The following is a 22487-nucleotide window of genomic DNA, read 5'->3' on the forward strand; positions in this document are numbered from 1 at the left end:
TTATTTAAATTTTGAATGTAGTTTTGAATTTTTTGAATTCAGAAAATTTTGAATAATTTTCTATTATTTAAAAAATAAAGAAATTCTTCAGTATAATTTCCTCAGCTGAAAAATCATCTTTCTCCTCAAACATCCAAATTCTCTCAATGCTTTTCTTTAAACTAGTAAAAACTAGTCAAAACTATTTTTAAATATAAGCTATATCACTTCAGTTTGTAAGTAAGTACGTAACTTGATTCAAGTTTTATTTTCAGATAATTACTAATTATCAATAGTACTCTCTTTGAGGACAGTTAAGGAAATATGAACTTGGTGTGTTAGTTTATATTTTACCATAGTCCTATATCTGTGAAGTAACAAAGGGATTAAAAGGCAATGAAAATTGCAATGAAATTGCATTCCTATTAGACATGCTTTTTGTGGATACTTCTCACATAAGGGGATCACTGGTTGGGATGAGTTACAATTGTGGCAATTTGGAGGAGCACTTCTAAAAAGGAAATATAGCAAGAAAGACTGATAAATTCCAATCAACAGTGTGAAGAGGAGGCTAATTTGAGGGACTTACTGGACAGATGCAAATATACGTGGATGAATGCTCAACTAGGGAGAAACATCTTTTTAGTGCCTGTGGTGGTTTAGGTATTTCCCCCTCGCAAGCTTTCATGTCATGCTGGGTATAGGAACAGCACTGAAAACTCAGCTAGCTCTAGTGACTGTGTGGGAATGCTTTTTCCATAAGAAAAGAATTGTCTTGAGTGTAATGGGCCCATAAATACAATTAGCGCCGTAGAGCTAAATATACCTGTGAGGAACTGAGTTGCTATGCAGCAAGTAACCAGTTATTCCTACTGTAATGTTTACTGATTCCTTTCACTGTACATTCATCCTTCCTATGTTTGCAGAATAATATTTAATACAGAAAAATTCCCCAAAGCAATCCATAATGTATCTTCAACTTATAAAGCACTCAGATATCAATAATTCAATTTATTTGATCAGTGACTGTCAGCAACTTTTTTTGAGAACATCTAAAATCTTCATTTAGATGTGCAAGTCAGCCCAGAAGCTGAGCACATTTGTATGAAAGAACTGAACTCTCTAAAGTGCCCATATGTGAAAAGTTGGTATGTTAAGCATTTCTGGCAATTTGATTACATAATTGTTTTTAATTAGTGCTTGTTCAAAGCCCAACCACTGTGAGTATTAAAAAGTTAAATATCTGAAAGCTTGACGCTTCAATCAAATACAGATGTTAAAGTGGAGAAAATACCACTTAACATCAGTGTCAGAAGCAAGTCAATTACATCGCCTATGATGAGCAGCCATTCTAGTACTGCCTTTCTAGAGCAATTTTCATACTAAGAGTTTCTTTCAAGTAAATCAAGCAGCAAGGCATTTAAATTAAAATCTTCATTAGTACACTTCAGTTAATTCTTTTTAGGCCTATTTTAGGGCTGCTGATATGAACCTAATATTTGGAATTTTGTGGTTTTTTTGCAATTTTGGACCTGAAAGATTCATAATTTAATAACAATTCAGTCGTCAGTATTTACTGAATATGTAACCTGCATAGCATAATATTAGCACAGTACATACTGCGTGGATTAATATTTTAAGTCAAAGATATTAATAGTCTCTCTTAAATCAGATAAAACTAAAACTTCAGGTCTGAAGAAGCTGTGTTTAGTGTGCTTTGTAAAATCCCTCTTTTCATATGTATCAGTTTTTAAAGAAACCTTCCCATTACAGAAGAAGGTGATGGCATTGCAGTTATCCTTGTCATGTGTCTGTCTTTTAGGTGTCTGCAGCTCACAGTTGTTTACCACTGATTATGTCTACACTGATTATCAGGTTCTGTGTACTCTCTATGTTGATTTAAGAGGCTTGCCATAGTTACAGAGCCTTTGATTCTATGGTAATGACTCAATATTTATAGCTGCAAGCAGGATAATGTTTATCCTATTTTTACTACTGCTATAAATATCTGCTTTGCTCAATAGCAACTCATTGGTCAGGCTGTCCTTATGACCTGTCTTTTCTGTCTATAATTTCTTTTCACAAGAAAATGTTTTTTACTTAACTTCTCTAACCTTATTTTCAGGATGTGCAATAGTTTTTGAAATTGGAAGGTAAATTACCTACAGTACAGGCAGTTAAATCAGAGCGACATTAACTCTACAAAACTGAAGGATAACTTTGAAATTACCTCATTAACCCATGTTAGTGGGTTGTCTTACTTAAACAGTTGCTTTTCAATGTGTGGCCTGTTGGAAAAAGAGGAGTTTGTAAATATAATTATTTTTGTTTTAGGTAAATGGATTATAAATGTCAAAATTTTTTGGTAACAATATTATTAGACAACATTAATCTATTTTTTTGATCACAGCTAAACACCTCTAGTTTTCTTCAAAAAATGTAGCAAAAGTTTATCAAGATTTAGCAAAATTGCTAGGAATGCTGTTAGTTTCTGCCTTTGTTACTTATATAAGGAAGCAGTACCAGTGTTAGTTACCAGAAAGCACTGCATGACTACCTCAAAATTAATGTAAAGCACATATTTGATCAGGATTAGACTTGACAATTAATTACAAAGTTATATATTTTGATTTATTGCAACAATACTGCTAATTTGGTCAACTACAATAACAAATTAGAGCTGGAAGAGGCTTTTTGTTCCAAAGTAATTAATTTGTTTCTGTGTGCATATGTAATAAGTTGAATAATTTTGATTTACTTGTTCTCACTTCTAGGAATTTTTTAGACTTTTTAAGCATTTTTTAGAATTTTAAAGGCGGTTTTTGTTTGTGTTTTGTTAATGGATTACCTTCCCCTTCATTATGTTTATTCACCTAGAAAATCTTACAGTATTGCTCATTCCCCTCATACTTTGATGTCTGTACATACCAAATACTATATAAACTACTGATTTTTTCAAAGGATTTACCTATTTCTTCATGTTACTACTCTACATTGCTTTTCATCTCCAAATTCAACAAATTCTACTTGTGTATGCAAGGAGATCTATTGACAGAAAAGATATAGTCTATCTGGATATACTATGTCTGTCTTTTCTGTCAATAGATATGCATTATAAGGATAATAAGACAATATTTCTTTCTGTTCTTGTACTGTAAATGTTTTTTTTTATTTCAATATCTAGAAGTTAATAATAACTTGCTGCTCATTTATGTGTGGTCGATTGACTCTGGCTAGGTTCCAAGTGGCTGCCAAAACTGCTCCATCACTGCCCTCACGAGCTGGAAACGGGAGAGGAAATAGAAAACAAGACTTGTGGGTGGAGATAAGGACAGGAAGAGATCACTCCTTGTTCTGGTTGTGGGCAAAACAGACAACTCAGAGATATTATTTTATGGCAAATACAATCAGAGTAGCAGAATGAGAAAATAAGCCCCTGAAACTTCAAAGCCTTTCCCCCATCCCTTCCTTCTCTCTGGTCTCAGCTTCACCCCTGGTTCCCGACCTCCTCCCTCTCAGCTGCACAGGGAGATGGGAATGGGGGATGCAGCTCCTTCATCACGCGTTGTCTCTGCTGCTCCTTCCTCCCTTCACTCTATCCCTCTGCTCCAGAGGGAGGTTCCTCTCATGGGAGACAGCCCCTCATGAACCCCCCCAGTGTCAGTTCATCCCATGGGCTGCAGTTCTTCACAAGCTGCTCCAGCATGATCCCTCCCATCGGGCGCAGCCCCTCACACTGCTCCAGGCTGGGTCACAAGTCCTGCAGCAAACCTGCTCCAGCGGGGGCTTCTCTCTCCACAGGTCCTGCCAGGAGTCTGCTGCAGGGTGGGCTCTTCACTACTGTTACTTTAGCTCTTTTACTTAAAGAATTGCAGAATTGCAGAGTGTGTTGATTTCCAGACTGACTTGCAAAAAATTAAATTATCTCCTGCATTTTACTAGTGAGTGAATAACAGCGTTTCAAACACACATAAAATTTCCCATCTTGCCTTTGATGATCTCAGAATTAGTTCCACTGGCCCCTATATATTTTTTCAGTGCTTATAATAATAAATTTACTTTGTATGTAAGATAAAAGTTGGTATTGCAGTACTGACTCTTAGCTGAAGGTACACATAACATGATTTGACTGTGGTGTAGTGAGGAGAGACTATGTCATCCTCAGCATCATTATATTAGTGGAATGTAAGGGTGATGTGCTTTTTTTTTCCCCTTTAGTACACATGCCAGATACACACAAATCCATTTATACTAAACATAGAAGGAAGAAGTTGTTTACGAATTAGAATTGTTTATATATATCCTTGATTGTAAGGCCATATAGTAAATATGAGTACTCAGTTGAAAGTATTGAACATACTTGGAACCATAAAGTGGAATGAATTAATAAGGTTTTGTTTAGGTTCTAATGAACATTTTCCAGGAAGAAAAATAAGAAAATCATGAGCAGAAGATTATTCTACTCTTGGAAGATTCTCATGGGAAAAGTATAACAGTTGCATGAGCCAGAATTTTTCCAGTGCCGGGTGGATCTCTCTAAGTATTCTTTTTTTGGTTACTGTCTTTGGAACAAAGAAATCAGTTCTATCAGTTGTCACAGCCACCAGGAACTCTCTGAAGACCTATTCTTGTTAAATGTTATAATCAGGTTAACAATTGAAAATCTTCAATTTCTTATCATTATGTTTTAATTTCATCATCACAAAATTTGGGGAAACTTACTTGAAATTGCTGTATATGTAGTATTTTTTTTTTTCCACAGAGAGTATTGCACCATGGGACAGTGAATTCAACTTTTTCAATTACATGAAGACCATCGTTTTTAACACATACAGCTTTTAAAAAAGATTTTCATTAAAAGCTTGTGTTAAATGTCCATGTGGTAGCCTTTTAGGACTGTGTAACTTGGAAGCTTTTGCTTAGACCATTTATGTCTTCTGTTAGGCTTATTCAAGATTAGTCCAGGATGCTTGCTATTTGTGAAGAAAATGTGGTTTTTAATTCAGAATTGTGAGTGAAATCTGATGTCATTGAGTCATTGTTACCTTAAATATTTCTGAAATACAAATCTTTCTTGAACTCAATCTCACTATTTAACTCCGTAGTGGCTTCCTATCCCAAATTTTTAAACTAAATTTTGGATTAATTTTTAATTATGGACATTTCTATTTCAAAAACATTTTACAAAACATTTGAAATATAATTTTAATTAAAAATGCGACAATTATGTTTTTTTATTCTAAGGAAAAATCAGTTTAATTTGTTTTATTATTAATACATTGTATTAACCATAAATGGTAAGTCTCCAGTTTGGTGCATGGTATTAATTTCCATACTTTTGCAGTATAACTATAGGAACTGTAATTGTACTTAAAAAAAGCATAACAACAGGAGTCAACTTACATATGTATGTTTTATTATAAAACCCAAGAACACACGATAACATTCTTGATCAAATTCCATCTTTTACTGAGAAACTCATTACTACAGGTACGGCAGGAAGTGGGAAAGTGCAACTTCAGATTCACTGAATATTTACATTTCTTTTTAGATTACCGACATAACGGGAGAGATCTTCAAAGTTCAACACTGTCAGTGCCTGAGCAAGTAATGTCATCTAATCATTGTTCTCGATCAGGGTCCCCTCACCGTGGAGATAGTATAGGACGGACTAGATCGTGGTCTCCCAGTGTCCCTCCCCCACAAAGGTAAACTCTTGTTCAACTATGCAGTTAAATGAATTAAACTGGTATTCAGCTTGTACCAATACTGGAAATAATCTCCAGACTTTCGAAAATGAATTGGTTAGATCTTACAAAATTATGTAATGCCAGTTAAGGTTTTTTTTTTACATTATAGTGATGTGCCTAATTTATATATAATTCTATGTTACTTATGGTTTATTATTACTATATTATTTAATATTCTTATATGATTTCACAATTGTATCTTACTTCTGCCTATTTATATCTCATTTTTCATCAAAATTCAGTACAGTCCAATCTAAGGAAATAAAAATATCTCTCCCCATTTTCATTTCCTAGAGCTATTTACAGGTGCCATATTTTATAGTATGTGATAGTTCGACATTACCTTAGCATTCATATAACAGTGGATGTTTTCAACCCTTTTGTTTCTGTAGAATTAGGATTCTGGGGAGCCTCCCTTGCTGCCCAGAGTACCTTCCTTTCTACTTCTAATCACCAAGAATAAACTGACAGACATACAATTTTAAAGTGAAAGGTATCAACTCCTGATCTTGGGAGATCTCTGATAAGTATTTATCTTGAGAAAATTAGACCAGGAAATTTCTTCCAACAACCTGGTATTTTTGGATAACATGTAATAATTCATTTAGTACTCTGCAGGATAAGCTTTCTTAAGAGAAAGGAAGCAGAGAGATGGATGTAAATGGGAATGAAACCTATTTTCCAGCCCTTTTGTTGCTGTGTATGGGTAGGTTTCCAGATGATGTAATTCAGTTGAAATGAAAGTGGAAGTTTTCTGTTTTGCCCATAATGTTCACAATTCCCCTTTGATACTGAAGATCTGTTATCCAATACTTTCTGGCAGGTCCATGTTCATCTCCCTTTCTTTCAGAAATCCTAATTCTCTTTTGTTCTGCTTTCCCTTCTGTTATCTTTGTTCTTTTTTTAAGTTAAAATTCTCTTGACTTCATAATATTTATGTTTTTACTTACCATTTCCTCTAACGGATGTAGCCTATATGATAGCCTTTTGCATTAGTGAGATACTAGGTTTTCAAATTATCCCCCATCATCTCATACAGCTAAGAGGCAGAAACTGTGTGTTTCTACTTGAGGTCTAAACCCATCTAAAACCAAGTCAGCCTGACTTGAAATGAGACATAAGTGGTACACACAAAGGGGCCTATTCTGATTTTTAATCTACTGATTTCAGCTTAAGTAATTGCCTACACTATTTGTCTTCGATATAGACATAAATATGAGCAAAATCTCTTTGTGTGTGTGTTCGTGTTTTTATGTTTTTCTGCCTGCATGCATGCTGTCTGCATTTTTGGCAGAATTTCTACCCAAGCTGGTGATTAACACTTGTTTAACACCATTGAAAAATCCACTTTTCATTTTCTTGTAGTCTTGGATTTCTTTACATGTTGAAAATCTCTTGCTTTTTAACTTTCCTAAAGCTAAATTTTTAAATATGGTTTTGATATTATTGCAGCTGTTTCCTACAATGTCAGAATCAAATGCATTATTTGAGTAATATTTCCCTGCCCACATACCAAACAAATTCTTTGAGGACTTGTTGAGCTCAGAAAATTGTGTTATGAGAGTTTGAGGATTTGCAGAAGAGAAGTATAAGCTATGAGTTACAGAAATATCTTTTTTAGCTCTACTGAAAATGCAGCTCTACTCAGGAAATCTATAAGAATTATCACATTTTGCACCCTGCTCAGGTGAATTTGTTATACATGTGCTACTCTGTAGACGTCCTAACTGCAGTGAGCATTCTGTATGCCCAGAGATTTCCTATTGCTGACACCTCTACAGGAGGTTTTGGGCCCAGGAAGTTGCTGTTATTTCTTAGAAACCATTTTGCAGTCCTCAATTCTATTTAGTTTTTTAATAAACTCCTCCAAGGGCCCACTACATCGTAGCCGACAAGATCTTGTTACTGCTGTTTTACTCTTTACTAGCCTGAGTAAACCCAGTATTTGGATTCATGAATGCCAGAGTGGAAAATGCTTTATGACAAATGAGGCAGAGCTGAAGGCAAAAATTTATGTGTAATGCAACATCTGTATAGCACTTATATGCAGAAATAAATAATGTCATGGCAGCAGCAGTGAAGGATACATGTACAAGTTAACATTAGTCAGAAAGTGATAAATGACAAAGGGTAAATATGACAGGTACCAAAAGGGCAGATAAAGTGACAAGAAAGGAAAAGGGAACTGAGCCACACAAAACCAAAACAATAAAGGAAATTGAGGCTCACACTGGAGCAGATTGTAATAAAGGATGGGAGACAGAAGAATTTATTGGTCTTGAACTTGTGTGGAGGGAAGCATCCAATTTGTTATTTTGAATTCGATACAAAACAATTATGTTTTTATTATCCAATAATTATTACAGTTAACCATTGTCTCCTATTTTCCTATTCTTGTGGATTTGTTTTACAGAGCACAAAAAGTAAAGTGTGTGAGTAGGTATTGATAGATAAACTGAGCAAAGCAATCGATTGGCAAAGCTTTGGTCTCAATTAGCACGGGTGATCTTTACCCAAGCCTGCACTAAGCCTCTACGTGGGTACTAGGTAGCCCTTTATTTTTAAATTCAGATGACCATGTTTTCATCAGGCTGCCCTCTACTGTAAAAGCCACAAGTCCCCATTGTGTCCTACTACAGTTTACGTCTTTATAGTAAAGCCAAAATCAAGAACTCATGAAAAATTATTTACAGTGTATGTTTCCATCAGAAATGAATTTTTGCTTGAAGTCTGGAAAGACTAATGAAATGTTGTGCAAGATTAATATTTTTAGTGAAGGAAATGAAAAAGCTTTCCTTATATTTCTAGAAGAAACACATTGGAACACAAAAGAGAACTCTATCCCTGTCATGGACTTGGCACCATTTTCTAAATGAGACTTAATTTTACTTTAAGATTTAAAATGATTTTATTTTAAATGTATAGAAAAGTCTGGGCAGCTAACAGATCTTGTTACCAGCATGATTGCTGATAATTGTTTGTACAAAGCAGTGAGAGGATTTCATGCAGGCACACTAAAAACTCAGGATCTGATGTCTTTTATCCTCAGTCGGAATGTGGATCAGGGACTGCGAGGGACTCGATCCACCCCTGCGCACTACAACACCTTGAACCGCATGGACAGACACCGAGCCGTGGACGACCACTACTCCCCAGACAGAGAGAGGTAAGTACCTGACTGCAATTAGGAGCAGCTGCAGCCTACAGGCATCAATGTGAGTAACTTCACTATGGTAGCTTGCTAAAATAAATTACACACCTAATCCCAGAGATTAGCATTTCTCCTTTATCCACTGGTCGCATGACATACATTGCAAAATATCAGTGCACATAAGGCTGACAAAACTGTCCAGTGAGTGTATGTTTGCCAGGAGGGAATTAAAAAAATCTATGAGAAAATGTGTAATATAAAATTTGAATAGTTTAGTTGTCCTTTTCCATATAAAATATTTTTGTTTTGTGTGTTATACAGGGAATTCTTTAAGTACCAAATATTTTTTAAAAAAATTTGGTAGACTTGATTGTTTTTGCTGCTGCAAAAAGAGGCATAAAAGTAGATAATTTCAGCTCAGTATAAATGTAATGCTCCTTTTGGATACAGTGCAGTTCATATGTAACATATGTAATAAAAGTATAGTCTAGTATTGTGTTCTGTTTTTGTCTTTGCTCAACCTTCTGAGACACTTGGTAAAAAACAAAAGGAAAAAATTATTAGGACAGCATGTATGAAATCAGAGTCTTTGTGTTTAGAAGCACATCTGACTATGAATGATGTTTTGCCTAATGGAACTTCCCAAACAGTAAGTAGAGCTTTAGCAACCTCTATGAATTTTAATGATCTAAAAAAGAATTGCAGCAATAATTGAACAATGTAGTTAATTTAGCTGAATTAATTGTGGCAATGACTTTGTTACATTAAAAAAATTATTGGTCTTTTCTGCCTCATTGTCTTCAGGTAGAAAATCAAAACAGGAAGCATTTATTATTTTTAATTTTTAAAATATTTCAGCTGCTGTGCACCAAGTTGAAATCCTGCACTTTATAATGAAAGGCATAATGCTAGCTTTTGTCTAATTCTATAATTGCATATACCAAGGAGTAATACAGATATGTTTTGTAACCTTGAAGAATATAGGACTAGGATTTGAAGTTAATGCTTTTACAGATAGCAATCACAGGTTATTCTTCAAGTGACATCAAAACACATCTTTGGGGTTTCTAACAATGATACAAAGAATTTGAGAAATCAGTGGCTTTTTGTTAGCAATATTGAACAGAAAAGATAAATATTTCTTAAGAAACCATATTTCCTAAGTAATGTGATCATCAATGATAGTATGGAATGCAAGACAATACTTTTCAAAATACTATAGTATCTTGATTTCATAAGATTAAAATATTAATTAATTTTTTCCAAAGATATGTTACCAAAAAGTATCAAAAGGAATTAAAACTGAAATCTATTCAAAGTGATTTGTAATTTATTTTGGTGAATAAAAAAGTCAAATGGGCAAAAATAAAGCTAGTGAAAAAACAGTGAAATGTTTATCATCTAGAATAGGAAGTGTATTCACCACAAGTAGGGTAGATCATAAGTCAACCTCTTTTTTGCATTAAAATAATTAATATTTCTGTTTAAATTATGGAAAAAAATCTATTCACTTAATTCATTAGAATATGATTTTCATATAGAAGGCAATAACTTGAAGATTCTGTGCTGTTTCTTTAAAAGATGATTACAGAATCCTTTTGGGATGCAATGTTATGTTGATTTTTAGACCAGTCATCCTTGAAACAGAATCTAAACTCATCCCTACAGCCTGTGTATGCCTTATGGAAGGCTCTGCCTTTGCTCACTGTGCAAGTTCATTTGCTGCCTCCCAGATAAACACGTAGCTGTGAAAGGTTGCTTGAATTTCAGTACCACAATGTTTTTCCAATCCCTTCAGTCAAATAATCCCTCCTGGACTGACTTGATTTAGAGAAAAATAACTGGGTTTTTTTAGAACACGTCAGAAAAACAATGTCAGAAGGTTGTTGGGGATGAGATTATTGAGTTCTCATGACTGTTCTAGATTAATAGGTGTTTGCTTGAGAGGGGTGCTCTGAGTCTCTGAACACAGTTTTATACCTTGTCTGTGTACTGTATATATTGTCTGTAACGTCCCCTCTTCTCACATGGTGAGTGGTCGCCTGTGCAAGCAAATTATTGACTAGCTATGCCTCTATTGCAACATGCAATCTCTGAACAGGAAAAGACTACTTCAAAATATTTATATTTTTTTATAGTAATTGTTAATTTGACAGTGATTTTTTGCATGGAAAAATTATTATATTTCAATTTCTTAAGCGAGTATTTATGATACTGTCTCTGCTATATAATAAAAACCCAATGGTATCCCTAAAGTAGCTCTTAATAGCATTGCTCTTGAAAACTTCTAGAATGGCAAGCAGTTGGGGGAAGTTGAAAAACTGCATTTTTGCATAGGTTTGTAATCTGTCTACATGTTATCCGCACTTGGCTCTGAAAACAAATCACATATTTCCTTCCCAGCATTTCCAGCTCTGATGGCTTCTTGTTTCCATGAAACAGCTTTTGAAGCTGCTTGCAAAAGAGGATTTTGAAATAGCCTTGTAGACATGCTCAGTGCTAAGTAAAAGTGTGACTGAGAATATGAGTAAGAAAATTCTTTCCTTCCTTTTCTAGATAATTCGGCATTAAGTTCTCTAAAGTATATTCCACTGAGGAGTTAGTTGAAACTACATAAAAAGTCTATTGACCTTAAGTCTAATGGCAATGAAACATTCCTTCAAAACTGAATGCATAGTTAGAATAGAAAAAAAAATATTTTTAAAACCCCTGAAAGACACATTTGGAGATAATTTTAATTTCAGACACCCTTAATTATGTAAAATAATGGCCATATAATATAATCATTTTTGTAAACTGTAACGGTAAATTAACAGTTAGATTTGTATCTGTTGCTATATTAACAAAAGTGTGAAATTGCACTGTGTATACTGCTAACTCAAATTGAGAAACCATGTCAAATTTTTACCTGTATATTTAATATAGATCTACTAGTTAATTGTCATCAAAATGTGACGATTTTTGTGGGTACTCACACTCTTATGTAATAGCCAAGGTTTGTAATGTAAAGAAATATGAATGCTTATGACCTAATATGGACCCAATTTCCATAAGAACATTTTCTGTAATGGAATAACCTTGTAAATGTATGTTTGGCATGTTTTGATAAATTTTCTAAAACTGATTTTACCTCCCTTGAGAAACTGAAACTATAGAAACTATTGAGAAAATTTTGGAAACAGTTGGATTTAACCTCAGAGTTTTATATTTAGACAATCAATATAATTAGGTGAATTAGAGGAAAAATGTGAGAATATTAGCCTAGTTACAGAAAGAAAAAAACAAACAACCACAAAAACACCTAACTACATCTATGTGTTCTTTTCTGCAAGATATACCAACAGTTAACAACTGCTAATAGCAGTTAACAACTGTTAACCAAGACAGTGTGGAAAAATTGTACTAAGGCCCACAACTTCAACAAACTTAGATATTATTTAACAAGTATTGATTTAACTGTATTTGATGTCCAAGATGGCTTCTCCCTGAGGAATAATGTTTCTATGGGGAATTTAGCATAAGTGTGTTAAGCCAGAGCATTCTGAGAATGCCTAACTCAAGTAGTCCTGCAGGAGAAATGTATGAGAAAGCTTCTAAAGTAAGTGCTTTTCTGAGAGGCACTTCCAAGAAAACAAGAGAAAAGGGAAATTATCCAACCACTATTTGTTCATCAAAGCGATTTCACACTTACCATTTGAAAAAAGAAAAGTTGCTACCTGTTTTGTTAAACTAATTGGCTGGTCATAAGCATGGTTATTTAGAGAAATATTGTCCATTATTTTAAAATCACTTTAAAGATGTTATCCGGATGTGCTGGGACTAGCAGGACTATCACACCCTGTTACTGAGAGGAGATTTCATTCACATATTTGAATACACACTTGTTTGGTTTTTTTATTCTGTTGGAGCCATGTGACTTGGATTTTTTTAACATAAAATGAATGTTGAAATACATGCCAAACAATTCCATTTGCTATAATCAAACCAGTGAGGACCAAAATAATTTGCTACAATGAGCCTGTTAAATATTAGCTAAAACACAGTGTAAAGATCTTCTTCTATTATTTGACACAAAGTTAAAGGTGTGCAAGAGCAACATAAATTTTACATCTCTAAATGTCATCTTAAACTGTGCAGTTGCTTCATCTATGGGTAGCAGACTCCTAATCTAATACTGTTATTAAATAGATGCCAGATTAGGTCAAACTAGGTAAAGTTTTTTTGATACATTTTTCCATATTAAAACACTGAAAAGAAATCTTTTTTTGCCCGCAGTCTTTATTAAATACAGACCTGAATAATAGGTAACTAGGTAGCCCTTTATTTATTGTTTAGTTAAATTTTACTGCAAAATCATTTAAATGCAAATTAAAATACAAAGATATTATAAAGTATAAAGAGTTCCTGATGCTTTGTTTGGAAATTTTGGGACAATTTTGTCAGGCTTCGGTTGTGTGCACTGTGTGGGTAACATGCCCATATGGGGATGTGTAATGTCACTGCTTTGCTTCTTCAAATACCTAGTAAAGTAAAAGAAATGCATTACTGAAAATTTGCTTATAGCTATGGTATAAAATGTTTGCACCAGTTTGAATCTCAATAATTGCAGTGTGTCTTTAAGTTCTTTTTCTCCTTTCAAATCACTGTTTAATTGCACAATTATCTGCACCACCCACCTGGTACCTCCATGAATCTGCTGAAGGATGATTATCTCCAACAGGGATGGCAGAGTAGGAAGGCGGTAAAGAAGAAGCTTTGAGTCAGATTTTTTAAAAAAACCCCACCACCAAGTGTCATAGATATATTCCTCAGAATAAAATGCACAAAATGCACACACACACAAAACCCCAAAAAACAAAACAAAAAGAAAAAACCAAAAAAAACCCCAAAAAACCAAATCCAAGCCTGTGTTAAAAACAATGCAGTTCTGATAAAAGACTTCAGTGTTGCACCTTTGGAGCAATGATTTAAAATGCAGTATGGGGAGCACTGATTTTCTTATTTAAAGTCATCTTGATTGAATGTGTGTCAGCTGATAATTTCCTGCTGATAATTGCTATTGTTTCACAACTAAGTTCTTCAAATTTTCAGTTACATTCAGATGGAACATTTCTAGGATTTCATCTACTCCAGGAGATTAGCAGAAATTTCTGTAGAATCGGTGTAGCAAAAAGCATCCATACCATTATTGGTGGAAAAATTGTTGATGTTTATAAGTAAAGAAAATCTGTTTTTTTCTTTTAAAAAACCAATTATTAAATAAAACTATTCTATTAATGTATTCAATGAAATGTAGCAGGGGAAATTACATAACCAGTGCTTTCTTCTTGAATGGCATTTGACATTTTCTAAGAGTTAACAGCTTGACTTCACATTTTGTTCACATAGTTTGTTGATGTGATTTGCCAGGTGTTTGGGAAGCAGCATGGAAAACGTTCTACCACAGAGAATATTAAGTGTTGCTTTATTCAGATGAGAATATAATCTTTTAGAATGGTATAAGTGAACCCTGGAAAAAGTAACTAGTTTTAGTAGTTGCTTTCCATTGTTGAAATGAGCAAGCTCCTCATAGAGCTGTGCCATTTCTCTGAATCTGCATCACTTTATTATTCCTGGCTCCTTTTCCCTTGAAAAATTTTGTGCTCAACCTCACAGTCAATGTGATCCCAAGCACAAATTAGCACTTCCTTCCTTACCATAGTACTTTCCCTAAATTTCATACAGCAATTTTCTATTTTCTACCACTTTCAGGGGCTCTTTCCCCCCTAAATTTCCAACTGGTTGACCCCAAGAGCCACCTGTTTCTTGCTCTGCAGTCTGATTAAGCTAATTGCTATTTTATCACATTGCTACTTTTTCAGAAAATTGTAACTTGAGAAATTGGGGAGTATTTGGTTAAAGACAAGTTCATACCAGTTAAAAATAATATTTATTTTTTAACAATTTAAAGAATTTTATAATTTCCCTACATTTAATTTGTTATTTCAATTGAAAAAATGTAAAGAAGTGTTACTGAAAATAGGAGATAATACTATTGCAAATGATACAATATATTGCTTTAATTGCAATTAGATAATACATTGGAAAGAGTCGAATATGAGAATAGATAAACAGTGACAGGATGAGAGAAATTTCTTGTATCAACTGAGTTTCATTCATGCAGGCTTTAACAGAAAGGAACACAAAGACTTGTTTTGCATTCAGAATTTTTTAAGGATATTCCAATAAGCACGAGAGTGTAATAATGCACAGCACTTTAGCCTTTGCACAAAAACATTTGGGCCTCTACTGCCCACTGTACTGGTGAAGTTGGAATGTCAATCAAAATTTAGAACCTGGTCACAGAGTGTGAAAATTGAATGGAATAAATTATCTCCTAAATGTCTCTTTTTCACTATTAAATACAATATCCCAAGCAATAGAGAGCAGGTTAAACTCCCCTTGCTGCATAGGAAGAACAGAAAGGTATTCCATGAGGCTCAAGTGAGGTACTCTGTGTGTGAGTGTTTTCGGGCATGCTTCTGGGACTCTTCTGGTTTTCTAAGCCTGATCCTGGATACTAAGTACTTCCAATCTGACAATCTAATCAGTTGCTGAATCACTGATTTCTTACCCTAATGGTTCACTGAATTTTGTAAGAAAATGGACAAATAGGTGAAAAATACCAGAAAATTTTTAAGTAATTTTCTGTTCACTTTTAAAAAAAAGAAAACTACCTTGTTTACCTATGTACCTGGAATCTTCTTGTCAGGACAGTGGAAATCACTTTTCACCTGATATGGTGTGGAAGGGGAGGTGGTTGTGTGGGTGTGTATAATAATGATCATATTGCAAAACCTATAATGCTGCCTTATTAGAATAACTTCATTATTTTAAGTAAAATGAATTGTTGCTGCAAATTTTCTGTCTATTCTATCTGTAACAAAATAGGTAATGTTTCATAAGTCTGTTAGGATGTGGGTTAGGCTCATTTTGCCATGCCATCATTTTACATATTAGTACCATGAACTAATATAATGTAGGAAGTAAAGAATGTGTAATAAGAGGCTAGAAATCTAAATCATTGTTGCAAAAAAAAAAAAAAAAAAAGAATAAAAGGTATCCTGGAGTTATTATGTCATAGTCTCCATTGTCTTCTGAGCATTCCCATGTATATGTGCATATAAGGTAATGATTTTTATTAACAGCTCAAATGATATATTTAGTTGAGATGGAGATCTGGAACATTACTGGAGCTCTTTTGCACTTAGGAAATGCAAAGCTTAATGTTTTTACTACATTATAATACATTTACTTCATGATTTTAAGCAGTTTGTACTGGGGATTAGCCAAATAAATATGGTGTATGTTTCAGTTTTGGACATTGAGAATAAGTCATGGGCATTTTTGGTGTTGCTAATGTATTTATAAAAGCAAAAGGAATTTATTTGAACCTAAGTGATAAAAATGTATTGTAATATATTTAATGGTAAAAATCAACTAGTATGGTGTTGGCTGGATGCTCAGAAGAAAAATGGCATTGAAGCATTTTGCTCTGCATGTTGAATCAGGTTGGGTATTAAGAAATATTTTTTCACTGAAAGAGAGGACAGTCTATGCATTAGAACACAGTCTCCAGGGAAATGGTTGAGTCACCATTTCTGGAAGTGTAAAAAAAATGAGTAGAAGGGGCACTTTACAATATAGTTTAGTGGGCTTTTTGTATTTGGTCAAAGGTTGTGTTTGATGATCTTTGGTAGTGATTCTGTGACTCTGTCAAGTTACATAGCATGGTTAACATGGGCTCTGAGAAAAAAGGAAAAGTATGAATAGGCAGTAATTCCAGAGGATCAGGTCAAGTATAAGCTCAAGCTAACCCCACTCCTATATATAGATAGGCAAAGTTCTGGGTGATGAAGAAGCTTATTGTAAACTTGTTGCAAGTTTTTGCATATCAAATTGCATAAGTGGTTGTATCTTAATGCCATCTAAATGCTATCATACTGATTCTGAAATCCTGAACAGAATGAAAAAAAATAAAAAGGGAAAAGGTTGAACTTCCTACCAGAAATTCCCAAGAAAAATTCCCAGAACTTGGTAAGGACACTGGAGTTCTGAGTTTTTAGAAGTATTAAAACAAAACTCAATACCAGAAATTGGGCAATCAACACAGTTTGGTGGAGATATAAAAAGTTATTAGGACTGAAATCCTAAGCAGAACATGAACTGATGGTGTCTCATTCATGTCCAAATCAGTGAAGTGAACAGTCTGAGGTGTTCCTTCTTATGGGCAGTAAGTAATCTACTTGCAAATAGCATGTGCATTTCTGTGCACACTCATGTTCTGCAGCACATGTTCTGCCTAAAGTCCTAGTTTTGTTTAAGATTTTGTTCTTTAAATAATGGTTAAATATATTGCATTTATTTATGTCATATATTTTTCAAAAACTACCAGGAAAACTTGTCAGCAGTTGGCTGGAAAGATAAAGTGAATTGTTAAAATTAAAATGTCATCTACCAGCTGGAAACACTTCATTGCTTATTAATAGTAGAGCAAGAGTTTTGAGATGCTAATTCCAGGGTTGCACCTGTATAATTTAAAGCCATATTGATGTGGACATAGCTTGGCAATGTATCCATGTAGTGGAGAGAAGAACCTGGTGTGCAGTTGTTCGCCATCATCCTACATTTAGCTCCTGGGGGGTAGACTCCTAGATTTTTATTTGATTGTTCTTCCTGTGGGTGTGCATATATTCCAAAGAATATTTTAAGATCGTGGTGAATTTTTTTAATGTTTCTTGACAACATGCTGACTGACAGGCAGTTATGGGTAGACTGCTTTTGATACTTAAGTAGTTATATTACTTTAGAAACATTCATAGTTTTTCACAGCTTGCAGTGTAAACTCTGTGACTATTTTAATAATTATTAGTTCTTCTTCAAATTTTAACTATACCATGTTAAATTGGGCCCTGTTGAATTGTCTACAGCTCTTCATTCTTGTAACAAGCTGCAAAGTTTAAATTGCATAATCAGGGATTAAAGTTGGTTGTTTATACTGGAAACTCCTTTGCATTTATTTGGCAAGAAGTGAACACAAAGACATCTCATACTATATATAATTGACCTAATATAAGGAATATTTTCATGTGGATGATGGTGCATTTTATCCTCATGCAAAAGAGGCAAATATAATAAGTGTATGTAATATGCCTACTGGTAACAGTGTGTTTGATTACTGGGAAAACAGTAATCATAAGAAAATTAAGATATGAGAAATAAAAATGAAGGGTGAGGTTTTCCATGTTTCTTGTGAAGTCAGTTTACACTTCCAATGTGTACAGTTGTGATTAGACTTCCCTTTGAAATATCCCAGCTTCATGGAAACTATAGTCACTAACTCCTTGTTAATGGTAAACCCCTCTCTTTTCCAAACCCTTTTCCCTGTACTGCATGCTTATATTTGTAGTAAAAGTAAAATTACTTTCTTCTATTTTTGCTAGTAGGAGATATGTAGAGTAACCAATATATTTAAAATATATAAATTTTGACACTGTTTCATAATACAAACAAAATATAAATAGCTTAGTTTTATTATTTGAATTGCATTTGGGGTTTTTTTGGCATATTCTGGTACTGATGTTACATCTCTTAATTATTTATTTAAATAATGAAACATTTTGATCTAAGTTCACCTTTTATCACAATATGATCAGTATTAGGAGAACTTAGAAATGTGAAAGCTCTGGAGCTATGTGGGGACAGATTTCAAAATGGTGGTAGCCTTTCAGACAGATTAGGTAAATCCCTTTCAAAGATATTATTCATACTACAGTTATGACTGCCTTCAAAAAAGGAAATAAGCAATCCAACTTCTTGAGTTGCTTTTATTTTACTGTAGAAAGTCCCAAATTTTAGCTATCTCCGTGATCCATAATCTCCATAAACTGGCTTCTCAGAATAAATATGTGAATCATCTAGATAATTTTATGTTTAGAACCATATATCATATTATTTTGTTAATAAGTCCAATGTTATGTCTTAAACCATAATGTTATGATTATAATGTTTTCTGTTTTGTGTTGTATATCATTCCTTCTCCACCTTATTGTCTCATATCTGTATTTTTCTTTCTGCCATCACCTCAGTCATTATGTTACTTTACCTCGTTCCCGGTACAGCCAGTCCTCAGATCACCATTACAGGGATGTCAGGTATATGTTTTCCTCTGTGTGACTATGTGTGGGTAATGCATGTACTTCTGTGTACCTACATGTCCCCTTCTGGTTTTATTTGTCTGTGTACAGTGGTAGAAAACTTAGAAGTTGAGTTAGTATCATCCTTAGATTTGTTAATATAGTGTGCACACAAACACTGGGTAATTCTTCCTGTGCTTCACTTGAATATTTTATCACTTCCAATAGGCTATAATTGATTGTCTTCAACTATAATTCTTTATTTACATCACTCTGATGTCTTTTAGAGAATACATAAAGAAAATAATTTAAACCAGCAAACACTAATACCTGCTAATACCATGATTTTAGTATGCATAAAATCATATATGAGTGGCTGTGCTAAAGGTTATGATAAAGCTGGAGAGTGGTACCTTTCGCAGTCTAGTAGCTCTTGTAGCTGTGAGCCAATATACTTAAATTTCTAAAAGTAGTTTTGCAAAGTTCACCAAAGTTCCAGTCATGTTCTGTTCCAGTGTTTTGTTCTGTTGCTGACATTGCTTGCTTTTCGTGTTGTTTTGTCCTCGTTTCATCTTTTTGTTGCTTTTCATCGTGTTCACCCATTCTGTTTTGGCAGCCAGGATCACACAATGTATCCTCTGTTTTGTGAAGATGCAATCAGATTGCTCCGCTCCCGTACGATGTGCCGTACCTATTCTGAGGGTGCTTACTATGATCTTGAGAGGTATAACTGATGTGGAGTGTGCCATTAGCTCTGCCACACTGACACTGCCATGTTTGATTTACAAACTGGGAATGTGATCTGTGTTTTAAGAGATAAACACATGCAGGGAATATGTTTTTATAGTACTCAATGAGTATGTATGCATCTTAAAATTGACTACTTGGGGCCATGGGTAAATCCCAAGAGGTACCAAACAGCTTTGCAGAAGCCAGCTTTAAATAGATTATATGGATATTAGATATCTGTGTCTTTTATAACCCTTATTTTTGTTGGAATTTTCCAGAACACTTGTAGTATTTATTATTCTCTTTGAAATAACAAGGAAAAGCCTATCTACTTTAAAGTACACAGAAAGAGTGTCTGCTGAAGTCTTATATTTTGCTTAACTGAAAAATAGATTGAAAAGTAAAAGTGTATGCTTATGTAAGCTTATGTTGTTTATATTTGTATAATGCATATTCTGTGATTTAGGAATACTTGTACACACTCACAATACCTGTGTGTGATTGCAGAACATCATAGTTCCAATTTACACATGAAATATATGGAGAGAGAATTTGAGCCCATAGCAATTTCTGTGAAATAACTTGCCACTTGAAATACAGTGGCTTTTAAGTTATGCTGCTCAAGTACTGTAATTAAGATATTTTCAAAAAGGTTGCAAACCAAAAAAGTTTACATAGCTGTGTGTAAATGGAAATAAGAATATCAAACTGAAAACTGTGAGCCAGTAAAAAGGAAGTGGTGACTTCAGATCAGATAAAATCGTTGATAGAGGTGTTGCTTTAAAAGAGAGGCCATGTAAAAAATTTCCAAAGCAAGTAAAGAACTCTTTATATATTAACTTCATGGCTGCCCTCTGGATATGAGTCTGAGAAGTTCATTAAGTCTTGCTCTGTATTCAGATCATATGTCACCATATTTTTAAGTGAATGTGAAATTACTTTTGCATGCAGAAACAAGAAAGGATTTGAAAAGTACTTTGAAAGAAATATTTCTTTTTTAAAATTCTCCAAAGCCATGGTATATTAAACATTTTAACATTTAGAACTCAGTCAAGCATTTGTTTTGAAATGACTTTGTTTTACATGAAACCTAGTATAAAGGAAATGTATAATATTTCTGTCAACATGTAAAAAACTTCAATAAGGAGAGGGATTTTTTGTTTGTTTTCTTTAAATGCATGATGAAGTGTGTTCATCTGTATGCCATTTCAAGAATGAATTTTTATACACTTTTTTTTTGCCTCAGAAATATACTCTGATTTGCACTAGTTTCTCTGAACCTGTTTCAGATTACTGGTTATGCCTGTGACTGTTCAGATAATAGTGAAAGTTGGAGCTATTCTCAAATTGTTTTACTTTGAGGTTCTTGACTGTAAATTTCTATCTTTGATTCTGAAATTATTCTCTCAAAAATAAAATCAATTAAAATAAAGAACAAAATTTACAGTACTTCATAAAGATGAAAAAGCTAGGATTTAAGCAGTGGGAAAATCTTTTCCAGGGCTTTATGGAACAGAAAGTTATTAAAGCTAATTCTGCCTGGATCAGAAATGAAAATCCAACATGAAGTGGAATATTTCTAGCTCACTGTTAGAACAGTATCTCGAGATTCTTTGGGCCTAGGAACTGATCCTGGATTCTATGATCCTCTGGAATCCAGGCTGCCTGAGGGTAACATTAGTGTTCAGGTTACTTGAGTCATCCTACCAGATATGAACTCCTCTCAATACCTCAAAGCCACAATTGTAGTTGCTGGATTTTTCATCTTTTTTGTCTTCCTGTACTCTAACAGCAATTTAAGAACAATTTATAGCATAATCATTATCCAGTTTCTCCTTAGACATTGAAAAACACTAAGTAATTTTCTATTCCACAATTTCATTGTAATTATATGAATAATTACTTTTAAACAGTATTTCCTCTTTTATCTTTACAGTTTTCCCAGTTCAGTGGTTACTCTAAAATACATTATTTTGTAGGCCAAGGTGTTTTTCCTGTCTTCTTTGTTCCGTCTTCTTAATCAATGTCTTGCTGATATCAAGCAACCACATTTCTTCCTGTCTTTTACTTTCACTTTATCATGCATATGAAACAACTTTCCAGTTTCCACTATTCACCAAAATAGCAAATATTGCTCTGTACAGTTCAGCATTCAGGAAAGAGTCTCTCATCTGGGACAGAGAGATTTTTTATCTCATGTCACTCTGAATCCATCAGTGTCTGTGTCCTGCAGGCAAATAAATGATATAAACATATTAGTCAAAATTGCCTTTTTTATTCATTGCTCGTTTTATTGCTTGAGTCATTCACAGCCACTCCATTAACTCTTGTGGTCTCTTCTAGCATTTTTTCCTTTTTTTTTTCCCCACAGAGTGACTACTTCGTTCTCTTTCGTCTTTTCTCTGCTGAAGTTTGTGTCAGTCACTCTTTATCTGATACGACAGACTTCAGTTCACTGGTTCTAGGACACATTTACATTAGCAAAAACCTTAATTTCTGAGGTCATTCTTAGGTTATAATTTTTTTTTCTGATAGCTCCCCCTTTTGAAGAAGTCCAACTCTTTCCCTCCCAAAAGGAGCAGCAGCATAGACAAGATAATTACTCCAGCACGTGCCTAAGAAAGGCAGTAAGCACCTGTGCATGCTCAGTGACTTCAGAGCCCTTAGGACCTGGGGTCTTCCCAAGAGCATCCTGCTGCTCTG

At 34.1% G+C, this 22487-nt stretch overlaps 1 protein-coding gene across 50 annotated transcripts in view; it reads left to right on the forward strand.

Annotated features, from left to right (window-relative positions):
* RIMS2 (regulating synaptic membrane exocytosis 2) overlaps positions 1-22487 on the forward strand; it is a 443811-nt gene that overhangs the window by 277936 nt on the left and 143388 nt on the right. For 48 of the 50 annotated variants that reach the window (XM_054296393.1, XM_054296400.1, XM_054269313.1 and 45 more), the window contains 2 exons: positions 5531-5687; positions 8779-8895. In XM_054296393.1, coding sequence (XP_054152368.1) covers positions 5531-5687; positions 8779-8895 — 274 coding nt within the window. The remainder of the gene's footprint in view (positions 1-5530; positions 5688-8778; positions 8896-22487) is intronic. The other 2 variants (XM_054296350.1, XM_054296376.1) reach the window with 1 other exon arrangement.

This window comes from Melozone crissalis, unplaced genomic scaffold (genome assembly GCF_028551555.1).
Source record: "Melozone crissalis strain CALT ecotype California unplaced genomic scaffold, PUWL_Pcris_2 ptg000002l_1, whole genome shotgun sequence".
In the NCBI taxonomy this organism is placed as follows: Eukaryota; Metazoa; Chordata; class Aves; order Passeriformes; family Passerellidae; genus Melozone; species Melozone crissalis.